Genomic DNA, 14,544 nt, shown 5'->3' on the forward strand with positions numbered 1-14,544 from the left:
TCGTAACTTCGCAACTCGCTATTCACGCCTTTAATAAACTGTTCCCCCTGAGTCTCTCTCTGAAGCCTTTACCCTCACGGGGTCCAGCCGGGCGGGGGAGGAGGAGGCGTGGCCTCCTGCAGCTCTTCACTGAGTACCTGAGTGGGACGTTGCACAATAATAACTTTAATGTATAAAGACTCCCCCCCCCCCCCCTCACCACCACCACCACACACACACACCACTCAGCTGCAGCTCACAATGAGGAAACAATATCTCTCTCCTCTTTGGATTGGGATGGAGGAGCAGGGGGGGGGGGGGTCATGGTCCAACCCTCTTAATCTGGACTGCGGATGCAAATGGAGTCAGAAACGTCCCGACCGATCATTTGCATGTAAACAAATAGATGAAGGTCATCATGAGGAGGAGGAGGCCCGGCCTCCTGCGGAGCGCTTAAAGCCGTCAGAGGAGGAGACGCGGAGCAGAGACGGAGACGCAGGACGACACACAGGCCTCTGGGTGTGTGTGTGGGGGTGTGTGTGGGGGTGTGTGTGTGTGCAGCATCATGGACACAGGTAAGACACACTCCTGTTGTTGTTGTTGTTGTTGTTGTTTGTTTACTGTAATTTACTGCAGAGGTAGATTTTTATTATTATATTTGTTTTTTAACATGTTGGATGTCAGATGGTTATTTTCACAAAGTGGTGCTTTTATTTTGAAGGGTGCATGGGAGGAAGTGACCTGGACCAATGTGTGTGTATAAATATATATACTGTATACATAATGTAAACAAACTGTGTGTATACAGTGTAAATACATATATATATATACTCTATATATACAGTATATATATATATATTTATATATACTGTATATGAACAAATATATATAGTATATATAAATATATGAATATACAGTATATATATAAATATATATATATATATATGCTGTATGTATACAGTATGTATATATTGTATATATAAATATATACAATATATATACTATATATACAGTATATAAATATATATATTTATATATATATATGTACTGTATATACATATAATTGTAAATACTATCTTTATATTTATATACATATATATATTTATATATATATACTGAATATGTTTTGACAAATCATTTATATCTTCAAATGATGTCATTGGTCAAAGTTTTTCCGTTTACAAAAACACATCTTTTATATAAAGTGTTTTTTTTGCAAAAATACATTTTATATTCATAGTAAGTTTATATTTATATTAAGTTTATGCCTCATGCCACCAGGAATGTTGAGTTGTGCAGAGTCGATGTAACAGACGGAGTAAACCCCTCCCCCCCTCCACCCCTCCATCCCTCCATCCCTCCATGCCTCCACCCCTCCATCCCTCCATCCCTCCATCCCTCCATGCCTCTATCCCTCCATGCCTCCATCCCTCCACCTCTCCATCCCTCCATCCCTCCACCTCTCCATCCCTCCATCCCTCCATCCCCCCATCCCTCCATCCCTCCATTCCTCCACCCCTCCATCCCTCTATCCCTCCATCCCTCCATTCCTCTATCCCTCCACCCCTCCATCCCTCCATCCCTCTATCCCTCCATCCCTCCACCCCTCCATCCCTCCATCCCTCCATGCCTCCACCCCTCCATCCCTCTATCCCTCCATGCCTCCGTCCCTCCACCCCTCCATCCCTCCATTCCTCCATCCTCCATCCCTCCACCCTCCATCCCTCCATCCTCTATCCTCCATCCTCCATCCTCCACCCTCCACCCTCCATCCTCCATCCCTCCACCCCTCCATCCCTCCATCCCTCCATTCCTCCATTCCTCCACCCTCCATCCACTATCCTCCATCCCTCCACCTCTCCATCCCTCCACCCTCCATCCCTCCATCCTCCACTCCTCCATCCCTCCATCCTCCATGCCTCCACCCTCCACCCTCCATGCCTCCATCCCTCCACCTCTCCATCCTCTATCCTCCATCCTCCACCTCTCCATCCCTCCATCCCTCCACCCTTCCTCCCCTCCATCCCTCCATTCCTCCATCCCTCCATCCCTCCATGCCTCCATCCCTCCACCCCTCCATCCCTCCATGCCTCCATCCCTCCACCTCTCCATCCCTCTATCCTCCATCCTCCACCTCTCCATCCCTCCATCCCTCCACCCCTCCACCCCTCCATCCCTCCATTCCTCCACCCCTCCATCCCTCCATCCCTCCATGCCTCCACCCCTCCATCCCTCCATGCCTCCATCCCTCCACCTCTCCATCCCTCTATCCCTCCATCCCTCCACCTCTCCATCCCTCCATCCCTCCACCCCTCCATCCCTCCATCCCTCCACCCCTCCGGGCCTCTGGTCCTCCATTCAAATGGCCTCGTGCTGTGGTGGAGTAGATGATGAAGATGATGAAGATGTTGGTCTCCGTCTCTCCAGAATACTCTAAGCGGGTCTACCAGGGCGTCCGGGTGAAGCACACGGTGAAGGACCTGCTGGCGGAGAAGAGGTCGAGGCAGACGAGCGGAACCAGATACAACGTAAGACCCCCATCTCCCCCCCCCCCATCTCCCCCACCCCCATCTCTCCTCTCCATCTCTCCCCCTCCATCTCCCCCCCATCCCCCTCCATCTCCCCCATCTCCCCTCCATCTCTCTCCCCCTCTCCCCCCCACCCCCCCTCCATCTCCCCTCCACCCCCATCTCCCCTCCATCTCTCCCCCACCCTCCATCTCTCCCCACCCCTTCCTTCAACCTCATTTGTCTCCAAACCGCCACCGTTGACGTTCTGCTGGTGGCACATTCAGAGTTCTCCTCCTTGTTTACCTGTTGGATTGTTTTGTGTCCCAGCGTTGCCCACCTGTACCCCCCCCCCCCGCCCTCCTCTGTGTCTCTACTCCCCTCCGGGCAAAGCCGATGGGTAAATAGCTGAGCATGATGTTTGTGCAGAGAGACGCACAAAGAGCAGACACACAAAAGAGACACAATGCTCCATGACCCCCCCCCCCCCCCCCCTTCAGGTTGACAGGTAGCCCCGAGAGGCCGTGGAGGAGGCCGACTATGCAAAGTCTGATCCACGCACACCTGCCGGCTCCATGCACATTGTCCTCCGCCGCAGACAAGCCTGCTATTGTTGGCTTACACACACACTCACACACACACACTCACACACACACACACACACACACACACACACACACACACACACACACACACACACACACACACACACACACACACACACACTCACACACACACACACACACACACACACACACACACACACACACACACACACACACCACACACACAAACCACACACACAAACCACACACACACACACTCACACACACACAACTACACACACACACACACACACACTCACACACACACACACTCACACACACACACACACACACACACACACACACACACACACACACACACACACACACACACACACACACACAGGGGGGGGGGGGGCAGGCTTTAGACGTCTGCTGGCACAAGCAGGACTGGCTTTTTCTCTTTCTGTCCACAAAGCCGTCAAACCGTTTCTCTGTCGGCATGTCGCCGTCGAGATGCCGACACACGGACGGCCTCGCACACGAGATGCTCCTCTAACGAGATGCTCCTCTTATGAGATGCTCCTCTAACGAGATGCTCCTCTAACGAGATGCTCCTCTTATGAGATGCTTCTCTAACGAGATGCTCCTCTAACGAGATGCTCCTCTAACGAGATGCTCCTCTTATGAGATGCTTCTCTTATGAGATGCTCCTCTAACGAGATGCTCCTCTTATGAGATGCTTCTCTAACGAGATGCTCCTCTAACGAGATGCTTCTCTAACGAGATGCTCCTCTTATGAGATGCTCCTCTAACGAGATGCTCCTCTAACGAGATGTTTCTCTAACGAGATGCTTCTCTAACGAGATGCTCCTCTAACGAGATGTTTCTATAACGAGATGTTTCTTTAACGAGATGTTTCTCTAACGAGATGCTCCTCTAATGAGATGTTTCTATAACGAGATGTTTCTCTAACGAGATGTTTCTATAACAAGATGTTTCTATAACGAGATGTTTCTATAACGAGATGTTTCTTTAACGAGATGTTTCATTAACGAGATGTTTCTTTTACGAGATGTTTCTGCACGGCTCAGAGAGGCTGAGAAACAAACACAGTGAAATATCTTTTTAAAGCTTTTGATTCTGAACACTCGAGCGCCTGGTGGTATGATTCTTCCATAAAAAGACCAAAATGTTATATATACCAAATATATGTTTATATATATATATATATATAAACATATATAAATATATATATACTAGGGGTTCTTATTTATATAAATACTAAGAGTTATTATGGTTATATATATTATACTATTTACTTGTATATATTTATGTATATATACATATATACTATACACTAGTATATATTTAAGTATATATATATATACTACACACAAGTATATATTTATATAAATACTAAGGATTCTTCTGGTTGTATATATATTTCCTCCTTGTTTATAAATGGCGGCCATGTTGCTCTCAGAGTATTTAAAGCTCGTTGTTCTTCTGTTGACTTTTACCTGCAGGAATAAAAGAATAAAAGAATAGAAGAATAGAAGAATAGAAGAGTAAAGAGTAGAAGGAGCCGTGACCACGGAGCCTCGTCGTGTCGGGACAGGAGATAAAGTTTCACTGTCGCTACGTAAATGATCCGCCACACAAAGCTGTGCTTTTATTTTGAAGGGGCTTTGTGTCTGTGGCTCAAACCGTTCACAGACAGAACAGACACAGCTGGCCCGAGGCCTGAAGGAGAAACAGTCATATACAAACTGAAAATAGGGGTTTAACATAAAGTCTGTAAAGTAAAAAAATAAAAGATTAAATAAATAATAAAATAATGAATAATAATATACAAAATTTAAATTAGGGATTATTTTGACATAAAGTCGTGAAACGAAAATAATAAATATCAAGATTAAAATATATGGTATTTTTAACATAAAGTTTTGAAGGTAAAAGAATAAATAATTAAATATAAATATGTAAATCCAGAAAGTAAATTAATAGATAATAAAATAAAGTTTAAAATAGGGGTTTTTCTAACACATAAATAATAAATATACAATTAAAATACAGGTTTTATATTTTCAAGTGCTAAAAATAAAATACGAAATCATTTATAAAAGTCCTATAAACTCAAACACCAGAACATGATGCATTTAAGTTATAAAACATATTAAAAAGTATAAATTAAATTAAAAATAATATATAAAAGTCCTATAATCTCAAACATGATGCATTTTAAATTATAAATAATATTTAAAAGTATAAATTTAATTTAATATAATATCTGAAAGTCCTATAATCTCAAACATTATTCATTTTAAATTATAAATAATATATAAAAGTCCTATAATCTCAAACAAATGTTACATTTTAAGTTAGAAATTAAATGTAAAAGTATAAATTAAATTTAAAATAATATCTAAAAGTCCTATAATCTTTAACATGATACATCTGAAGTATAAAGAAGCTGCAACAAAACCAAACGCTGCCACCGTTTTCATAATATAAAGAATATTCTCAAAGAGCATGCGTGCAGAGTGTTTTGCATAAGAAGGAAGAGCTGCTCTGGGAAATAATGTTAATAGCTCCATCATCCACACACAGACCACACACCACACACACACACACACTCACACACACACACACACACACTGAGCTGATTTCCATGGGCAGCCTTCAGAGATGCACTGAGCCGTCGCTCGGCCTCATGAGGAAGTCTTGACGCTCGCAAATCTCATTCAAATTCCAGCCTCAGAATTTGTTTGGCTCCCGGTCGACGCCGGCTTCATATCAACTCTTTCATGTGAGCAGTATGCAAACCAGAGAGAGAGAGAGAGAGAGAGAGCTTGTGTGTGTGTGTGTCGCTGCTCTAGAATAAACAGGCGGATGCAGAAGATGATGTATCAGTGACTGCATGTCACGCCGGTTTTAAATAAGAGGCAAAGTGCACCTCGAACTCTTATTGTTTTTATTATTATTATTATTATTGGTATTATTATTAATATTATTAGTATTATTGTTATTGTTATTATTATTATTATTAATATTATTAGTATTAATGTTATTACTGTTGTTGTTGTTGTGCTGTGAGACGTTAACCATATGAACTTCAGCATCAGCTTCTATCACTTAGAGATGTTCATAAACCGGACCCAGCTGCTGTAATTAAAGTCCTAATAATTTATTTAACTTCATCTCAGACTTTCAAAATAAAAGTCTTAAAGGAACAGTGTTTCTTCTACTCACAATGTTGTCATTGACTTTCTAATGATATGAAACTAAGGCCTTTGATATTTATTTTATAACAGATATTTTAAAATAAAATAAAATAATGTTCTCCCCATCTTCGTTTTTAATGTTGTAATTTTTTTATTTAAACCTTTATTTAACCCGGTGAGTCCCACTGAGATTAAAAACCTCTTTATGGAGGGGATGTAAAATCACTCTGTCCCTCCGGGCCACCAGGTGGCGACAGAGGGGATGCCATCGATACGTCAAGAAGAAGACTCTGAGCTCAGGGAGGTTTAAAAAATAAAGTAAATAATAATACAGCAATGGGTTATTTATTAATTTATTCATACTTTTAGTTATTAGAGATATTAAAGAGCTTCAAAAAGATCGGGAGAAGTTTCTGTCAGTTAAGCCCCGCCCTCTTGGTTCCACTTAGCCCCGCCCTCTCGGCTCCAGTATAATACAGATTAATCCTCTTATCATAATACATAATAAACTTGTGTACATATATTGTTGTTTATTGTTGTTGTCCTCTTGTCGCAGGGCGGCTCGCCCACACCTCCGTCCTTCGTCCAGATGTCAGGTGAGACTCAGACATCCCATAATATCCTCTTCATCATCATCATCATCATCATCTCTGTAGAGCAACAAGTAGAAACAAGTTTAAATAAATATCTTTTACTTTTAAATTACTTCTTTAAACCCGATGTTACAAACTGTTTATTAATGATTTATTTTATTGTTGATATTATAAATTATTATAAATGTTTATTTCCTATTTCTTATGGAATTTATTTATCATGAAGCTTTATATTTGTGTCTGTTGCGCAAACGCTGACTTTAAGGTGCTTTATAAATAAAGTTATTATTTATTTATTTACTATTAATATTCTATTATTTGTATTATTATACAAAATGTTATTGTATAGATAGTTTGTTATTATTAATTTTTTTCATCCCTCCATCTCTCCATCCCTCCATCCCTCCATCCCATCCCTCCATCCCATCCCTCCATCCCTCCCCCCATCCCATCCCTCCCTCCCTCCCCATCCTCCTCCTCCTTCCTCCCTCCCTTCCTCCCTCCCTCTCTCAGGCTCTCACATGCTGCCCAGTTACTACGGCATGAGGCGTCCCTTCATCTCAGACTCAGACTTCTGCCCCTCCACCAAACAGTTCTCCCCCGACGTATTCTCTCCATCCCTGGCCGGTAAAGCTCTGGAGCCGTCGGCCATGAGCGGCTACTCGTCCTTCATGGACTACTACCCCGAGACCTTCGGCGACTACCGCAGCGCCGCCGCCTTCGGAGGCGCCGCGGGCTCCTTCCTGCCGGCGGCGGCGCTGTCGTCTCTACTGCCTCCGTACGGAGGAGAGGCCTCCCACCTGTACCTGGTAGGAAGCACTGCCTCTACTGGCCACCAGGGGGCGACTCCTCTGGGTGTATAGAAGTATGTGCTTCATGTGTTAAAGCTGCATTCTCTCTCCTGACCACCAGGGGGCTCCTGTGGTTGTATAGAAGTCTATGCTTCATGTGTTAAAGCTGCATTCTCTCTCCTGACCACCAGGGGGCGACTCCTCTGGTTGTATAGAAGTATGTGCTTCATGTGTTAAAGCTGCATTATCTCTCCTGACCACCAGGGGGCGACTCCTCTGGGTGTATAGAAGTCTATATAAAACTTAAACAAAGATATCATACGAACCGTTACAAAACCTCTACGGTCTTTCCCTCGGCATTCTGGGAAACAGGAAGTGAGGTTTGAGTGTGGTGCCATGTGACTGAGGTGTGTTTTCCTTGCGGCCCCAGAGGGACTCGTGGGAGCAGTCGGCCCCGGAGCCGGTCCCCCAGGCGGAGGCCCTGTGTCCGGACGGCCTGGCCTCCGTCAGCGCTCCGCCCTCCATGCCCAGCCCGGAGGCCCCGGGGAGCCCCTCCCACTACCGCTCCCCGAGCCGCGCCTCCTCCATGGGCAGCCAGCCCTACACCCTGCACCCCCTGGAGGAGGCGCACTACCACGCGCTGACCACCAGCGGCTCCTACCCGGGGGGCCCCTCCTCCTCCTTCCCCTGCCCCTCCTACATGGGCACCCCCATCAGCGACCTGGTGACCAAGATGGTGACGGAGGAGGCGTCCGACGGCGGCGCCGGCCTCCCCCCCGGCGGAGAGGCCTCCTGGGCCAAGGAGGACGGGGTGAGCTCCTGGTCGCCCTACGAGATCAGGAGGGCCTACTGAAGGGGGTGGAGCCTCAGACTGCGACAACACAAACTCTCCATCGGACAATATGCCGCTCCACGAGGAGCCGGGAGGGAGAGCTCCGACCTGACGGAGGCCTCCGCCCGTTTTCGCTGGTTTGGTTTGTATGAAGAGACTAAAAGTTCAACTTGTGGTGACGGAGCGACGCGTGTTCAGGACGTAGAGATGTGTGTTCACCTGGCAATGTGTGTTAAACATATCTATTACATATTATTAAATATTCAGATGCCAAATGGTGGAAAGCAGATTGAATGTGTTTCATTCCCTTCCTGCTCGAGCTTCAGGAGGAAGAAGTTCCGACTTGTGACCACCAGGGGGCGCAAAGACATCACAGCGGCGGCGGAGAGAGGCGCGCAGCCGGCTGCAAGGAGGGGAGGAGGGAGGACATGAGGGGAGAGGAGACGAGGGGAGAGGAGAGGAGGGGAGAGGACATGAGGAGAGAGGAGATGTGGGGAGAGGAGATGAGGGGAGAGGACATGAGGAGAGAGGAGATGAGGAGAGAGGAGATGAGGATAGAGGAGATAGAGAACATGAAGAGAGAGGACATAAGGGGAGAGGACATGAGGAGAGAGGAGATGAGGGGAGAGGACATGAGGAGAGAGGAGATGAGGGGAGAGGAGAGGAGGGGAGAGGAGATGTGGGAGAGGACATGAGGAGAGAGGACATGAGGAGAGAGGACATGAGGAGAGAGGACATGAGGAGAGAGGAGAGAGGACATGAGGAGAGAGGACATGAGGAGAGAGGACATAGAGGACATGAGGAGAGAGGAGGAGAGAGGACATGAGGAGAGAGGAGAGAGGACATGAGGAGAGAGGACATGAGGACATGAGGAGAGAGGACATGAGGAGAGAGGACATGAGGACATGAGGAGAGAGGGCATGAGGACTTGAGGAGAGAGGACATGAGGGGAGAGGACATGAGGAGAGAGGAGATGAGGAGAGAGGAGATGAGGATAGAGGAGATAGAGAACATGAAGAGAGAGGACATAAGGGGAGAGGACATGAGGAGAGAGGAGATGAGGGGAGAGGAGAGAGGACATGAGGGGAGAGGACATGAGGAGAGAGGAGATGAGGAGATGAGGAGAGAGGAGATGATGGTGGAGGAGGGAGGACATGAGGGGAGAGGACATGAGGAGAGAGGAGATGAGGGGAGAGGAGAAGAGGGTGGAGGAGATGAGGGGATAGGAGAAGAGGGTGGAGGAGATGAGGGGAGAGGAGAAAAGTGTGGAGGAGGGAGGACATGAGGAGAGAGGAGATGAGGAAAGAGGACATGAGGAGAGAGAAGATGAGGGTGGAGGAGAGAGGACATGAGGAGAGAGGAGATGAGGAAAGAGGACATGAGGGGAGAGGAGATGAGGAGAGAGGAGATGAGGGTGGAGGAGGGAGGACATGAGGGGAGAGGAGAAGAGGGTGGTGGAGAGAGGACATGAGGAGAGAGGAGATGAGGGTAGAGGAGGGAGGACATGAGGGGAGAGGAGATGAGGAAAGAGGACATGAGGAGAGAGAAGATGAGGGTGGAGGAGAGAGGACATGAGGAGAGAGGAGATGAGGAAAGAGGACATGAGGGGAGAGGAGAAGAGGGTGGAGGAGAGAGGACATGAGGGGAGAGGAGATGAGGAGAGAGGAGATGAGGGTGGAGGAGGGAGGACATGAGGGGAGAGGAGAAGAGGGTGGAGGAGATGAGGGGAGAGGAGATGAGGGTGGAGGAGAGAGGACATGAGGAGAGAGGAGATGAGGAAAGAGGACATGAGGGGAGAGGAGAAGAGGGTGGAGGAGAGAGGACATGAGGAGAGAGGAGATGAGGAAAGAGGACATGATGGGAGAGGAGAAGAGGGTGGAGGAGAGAGGACATGAGGGGAGAGGAGATGAGGAGAGAGGAGATGAGGGGAGAGGAGATGAGGAGAGAGGACATGAGGGGAGAGGAGATGAGGGTGGAGGAGAGAGGACATGAGGAGAGAGGAGATGAGGAGAGAGGAGATGAGGGTGGAGGAGGGAGGACATGAGGGGAGAGGAGATGAGGAGAGAGGAGATGAGGGTGGAGGAGGGAGGACAGAGAGGAGAGAGGACACAAGGATATTCAATTCAATTCAGGTTATTTTGTATCACCCAATCTCACAAATTACAAATTATCCTCAAAGTGCTTTACAACCTGTCCACATAGACATCCCTGACCTTTGACCTTTGACCTTTGACCTCACATCGGATCAGGAACAACTCCCAAACAACCCCTCAAGGGAAACAGAGGAGGATCCCTCTCCAGGATGGACAGAACAATAGAAGTCATGTGACCAGATGGACAATAGATGTCATGTGACCAGGTGAACAATAGAAGTCATGAGACCAGATGAACAATAGATGTCATGTGACTAGATGAACAATAGATGTCATGTGACCAGATGAACAATAGATGTCATGTGACTAGATGAACAATAGATGTCATGTGACCAGATGAACAATAGATGTCATGTGACCAGATGAACAATAGATGTCATGTGACTAGATGAACAATAGATGTCATGTGACCAGATGAACAATAGATGTCATGTGACCAGATGAACAATAGATGTCATGTGACCAGATGAACAATAGATGTCATGTGACCAGATGAACAATAGATGTCATGTGACAAGATGAACAATAGATGTCATGTGACCAGATGAACAATAGATGTCATGAGACCAGATGAACAATAGATGTCATGAGACCAGATGAACAATAGATGTCATGTGACTAGATGAACAATAGATGTCATGAGACCAGATGAACAATAGATGTCATGTGACCAGATGAACAATAGATGTCATGAGACCAGATGAACAATAGATGTCATGTGACCAGATGAACAATAGATGTCATGAGACCAGATGAACAATAGATGTCATGTGACTAGATGAACAATAGATGTCATGAGACCAGATGAACAATAGATGTCATGTGACTAGATGAACAATAGATGTCATGTGACCAGATGAACAATAGATGTCATGTGACCAGATGAACAATAGATGTCATGTGACCAGATGAACAATAGATGTCATGTGACCAGATGAACAATAGATGTCATGTGACCAGATGAACAATAGATGTCATGTGACTAGATGAACAATAGATGTCATGTGACCAGATGAACAATAGATGTCATGTGACTAGATGAACAATAGATGTCATGTGACAAGGTGAACAATAGGTGTCATGTGACCAGATGAACAATAGATGTCATGTGACAAGGTGAACAATAGGTGTCATGTGACCAGATGAACAATAGATGTCATGTGACCAGATGAACAATAGATGTCATGTGACCAGATGAACAATAGATGTCATGTGACTAGATGAACAATAGATGTCATGTGACCAGATGAACAATAGATGTCATGTGACCAGATGAACAATAGATGTCATGTGACCAGATGAACAATAGATGTCATGAGACCAGATGAACAATAGATGTCATGAGACCAGATGAACAATAGATGTCATGTGACTAGATGAACAATAGATGTCATGAGACCAGATGAACAATAGATGTCATGTGACCAGATGAACAATAGATGTCATGAGACCAGATGAACAATAGATGTCATGAGACCAGATGAACAATAGATGTCATGAGACCAGATGAACAATAGATGTCATGAGACCAGATGAACAATAGATGTCATGTGACCAGATGAACAATAGATGTCATGAGACCAGATGAACAATAGATGTCATGTGACCAGATGAACAATAGATGTCATGAGACCAGATGAACAATAGATGTCATGTGACCAGATGAACAATAGATGTCATGAGACCAGATGAACAATAGATGTCATGTGACCAGATGAACAATAGATGTCATGTGACCAGATGAACAATAGATGTCATGTGACCAGATGAACAATAGATGTCATGTGACCAGATGAACAATAGATGTCATGTGACCAGATGAACAATAGATGTCATGTGACCAGATGAACAATAGATGTCATGAGACCAGATGAACAATAGAACAATAGATGTCATGAGACCAGATGAACAATAGATGTCATGTGACCAGATGAACAATAGATGTCATGAGACCAGATGAACAATAGATGTCATGTGACCAGATGAACAATAGATGTCATGTGACCAGATGAACAATAGATGTCATGTGACCAGATGAACAATAGATGTCATGAGACCAGATGATCAATAGATGTCATGTGACCAGATGAACAATAGATGTCATGAGACCAGATGAACAATAGATGTCATGTGACCAGATGAACAATAGATGTCATGAGACCAGATGAACAATAGATGTCATGTGACCAGATGAACAATAGATGTCATGTGACTAGATGAACAATAGATGTCATGTGACCAGATGAACAATAGATGTCATGTGACCAGATGAACAATAGATGTCATGTGACTAGATGAACAATAGATGTCATGTGACCAGATGAACAATAGATGTCATGTGACCAGATGAACAATAGATGTCATGAGACCAGATGAACAATAGATGTCATGTGACCAGATGAACAATAGATGTCATGTGACCAGATGAACAATAGATGTCATGTGACCAGATGAACAATAGATGTCATGTGACTAGATGAACAATAGATGTCATATCACCAGATGAACAATAGATGTCATGTGACCAGATGAACAATAGATGTCATGAGACCAGATGAACAATAGATGTCATGTGACCAGATGAACAATAGATGTCATGTGACTAGATGAACAATAGATGTCATGTGACCAGATGAACAATAGATGTCATGAGACCAGATGAACAATAGATGTCATGTGACCAGATGAACAATAGATGTCATGTGACTAGATGAACAATAGATGTCATGTGACCAGATGAACAATAGATGTCATGTGACCAGGTGAACAATAGATGTCATGTGACCAGATGAACAATAGATGTCATGTGACCAGATGAACAATAGATGTCATGTGACCAGATGAACAATAGATGTCATGTGACCAGATGAACAATAGATGTCATGTGACCAGATGAACAATAGATGTCATGTGACCAGATGAACAATAGATGTCATGTGACCAGATGAACAATAGATGTCATGTGACCAGATGAACAATAGATGTCATGTGACTAGATGAACAATAGATGTCATGTGACCAGATGAACAATAGATGTCATGTGACCAGATGAACAATAGATGTCATGAGACCAGATGAACAATAGATGTCATGAGACCAGATGAACAATAGATGTCATGTGACCAGATGAACAATAGATGTCATGAGACCAGATGAACAATAGATGTCATGAGACCAGATGAACAATAGATGTCATGAGACCAGATGAACAATAGATGTCATGTGACCAGATGAACAATAGATGTCATGAGACCAGATGAACAATAGATGTCATGTGACCAGATGAACAATAGATGTCATGTGACCAGATGAACAATAGATGTCATGTGACCAGATGAACAATAGATGTCATGTGACCAGATGAACAATAGATGTCATGTGACCAGATGAACAATAGATGTCATGTGACCAGATGAACAATAGAGGTCATGTGACCAGATGAACAATAGAGGTCATGTGACCAGATGAACAATAGATGTCATGTGACTAGATGAACAATAGATGTCATGTGACCAGATGAACAATAGATGTCATGTGACCAGATGAACAATAGATGTCATGTGACTAGATGAACAATAGATGTCATGTGACTAGATGAACAATAGATGTCATGTGACCAGATGAACAATAGATGTCATGTGACCAGATGAACAATAGATGTCATGTGACCAGATGAACAATAGATGTCATGTGACCAGATGAACAATAGATGTCATGAGACCAGATGAACAATAGATGTCATGTGACCAGATGAACAATAGATGTCATGAGACCAGATGAACAATAGATGTCATGTGACCAGATGAACAATAGATGTCATGAGACCAGATGAACAATAGATGTCATGTGACCAGGTGAACAATAGATGTCATGTGACCAGATGAACAATAGATGTCATGTGACCAGATGAACAATAG

General features: G+C 44.5%; 1 protein-coding gene across 1 annotated transcript; it reads left to right on the forward strand.

Annotated features, from left to right (window-relative positions):
• The first annotated feature begins 493 nt into the window (after positions 1–493).
• Positions 494–8,763, forward strand: LOC130211359 (POU class 2 homeobox associating-factor 2-like). Its single transcript, XM_056442104.1, has 5 exons — positions 494–554; positions 2,407–2,507; positions 6,815–6,854; positions 7,365–7,660; positions 8,073–8,763. The coding sequence occupies exons 1-5, from the start codon at positions 545–547 to the stop codon at positions 8,493–8,495; spliced, it is 870 nt and encodes a 289-aa protein (XP_056298079.1). The 5' UTR covers positions 494–544; the 3' UTR covers positions 8,496–8,763.
• Positions 8,764–14,544: the final 5,781 nt, after the last annotated feature.

Source organism: Pseudoliparis swirei, chromosome 20, assembly GCF_029220125.1.
Source record: "Pseudoliparis swirei isolate HS2019 ecotype Mariana Trench chromosome 20, NWPU_hadal_v1, whole genome shotgun sequence".
In the NCBI taxonomy this organism is placed as follows: domain Eukaryota; kingdom Metazoa; phylum Chordata; class Actinopteri; order Perciformes; family Liparidae; genus Pseudoliparis; species Pseudoliparis swirei.